This window comes from Wolffia australiana, chromosome 16 (assembly GCF_029677425.1).
Source record: "Wolffia australiana isolate 7733 chromosome 16, ASM2967742v1".
Lineage (NCBI taxonomy): Eukaryota > Viridiplantae > Streptophyta > Magnoliopsida > Alismatales > Araceae > Wolffia > Wolffia australiana.
In genome coordinates, this window is record NC_135850.1 from 2,297,635 (window position 1) to 2,299,376 (window position 1,742).

At 47.6% G+C, this 1,742-nt stretch overlaps 1 protein-coding gene across 1 annotated transcript; it reads right to left on the reverse strand.

Annotated features, from left to right (window-relative positions):
• Positions 1-500: 500 nt before the first annotated feature.
• On the reverse strand, positions 501-1,742 carry LOC144713776 (uncharacterized). The gene has a single exon (XM_078588460.1). It carries the CDS (start codon positions 1,564-1,566, stop codon positions 619-621), a length of 948 nt encoding a protein of 315 aa, XP_078444586.1. The 5' UTR covers positions 1,567-1,742; the 3' UTR covers positions 501-618.

Genomic DNA, 1,742 nt, shown 5'->3' on the forward strand with positions numbered 1-1,742 from the left:
TCTTATTCTCCTTCGTGTCTCTGTCTCTTTATGCTTTGCTATTTATTACTCTTCAGTAATACCACGTAGGGAATCAAGAAGAGGAGAATGAGATAGGGGAAGACGGAGAGAGTATGACAGGCTTATCTAGGTAGAAATTACCCAATCTTATGATGTACATATACGTGGTACTGATTGTTGTGTTTCCGTATTGTGCTTTTAATTAAGCTTCATGATAATTCAGAATGTTTGCCATGACTTAATATCGATGTCCGATGTCGAATTTCATTAAAAAAAAATATTTATTTATAGGTGCCTTCTGCGAATTCAGACTTGCAGAGCCATCGAACTCGTCACTTTCTATCACTAGTTAAAAGTTGTACTATTGCCTTTCATAATCATTAATATCATTAATACGACCAACCATTCGTTCTGCTGCAGTCTTTGAATTGTTCTCCTCCTCAACGTGCTCCACCGCTGGCCACATTGAAGGAAATTCATTTTGTCACTGTACTCTTCCCTTCCCTTTAATTTTTCACTTCATTCATTCAATACATTTCCCCATTACACTGAAACGTTCTTTAACTTTTATTTCCATTAATTGAGAAACCGGGTAGAGTTTTTCTAAATCGTCCTGCATCACAGAGCTCCGGGTTCCTTCCCTTCATTGGTCTCGAGGGAGGCATACCCTAGAATTTCCTGCCGCTTTCCTGCAACGGCAAGATAGAGAACGACGGAGAAGATGGCCACGCTGGCGAGGCAGCAGCTAAACTGTAGATTCACCAAAGACTTGGCCCGGTGAAGAGCGTCCTGCCCATGACAGCGAACAACGAAATGCCCTTCCTCGAAGTTCATAAAACAGCCCTTGAAAACCAAGCCCGGCGTCCATAGCACAAACCCAATAACGATGAACCAGAGCCCCTGGAAGAAGATACTAGCGGAGCGGACGAAACCTAAGGGGAAGCTCTCGGGGAAGGCAACGCCCATAAGAGTAGTGGCCAGCGAGACGACGATCAGGGCCTGTAATAGAAGATGGTACTGACCCTCCACGCCCATGTGATCCCCGGAATGAAGACGGAACGTGAAGAACTGTTGCGAGAAGGCGATTGAGGCGAGGATGAGAGTAAGCTCGAGTTTCGCCCGCGAGGCGAACCGGTCGAGAGCCACGGCGAGGACGCCGTAGACGAGAAAAATCAAGTAGATGGAGGCGTGCTCAAAGTTGTGAAGGTGGTCGGAGGGGATGGTCCAGTCGTCGTCCAGGGGCTGCCCTTTCTTCGGCCCGATGAAGAGTTCCATAACTATGCAGATGAAGCTTCCTAGGATAATCAGATGTAGCTCGAGATGGCGGAATCGCCCAACTGGGAACCATGGCGTGGCCTTGTACGAGCCGGATCTCTGCGTATAAAGCTTGATGTTGTTCAACAGGTGCCACAGTCCTAGAAGAAGGAAGCTGAACCCGGGAGCTACGTGGCCAACCAGGGTGCCCATTCTTGCAGTAGGAGAGTTTGGAGGGAACAGCGCACTTCGAGGTTTCTCATCGGTTGTTCTTTTAAGAGATGCCAGGAGCTTCTCATGGTAAAACCTCATGAGCTAGATAAGAGACCGCACAGCTCTATTTTTTTAACACAGCGCCGGGGTCTTGAAGCGCTTACCATTACTGACATCTGTAGCTTGATGGCGATATTTTCTAATGGGCGGTCTGCCTTATCGTTGGCGCAATAAATCCGCTGAGTACTTGGGAGGCCTCAAGGCCGTGGCACGTT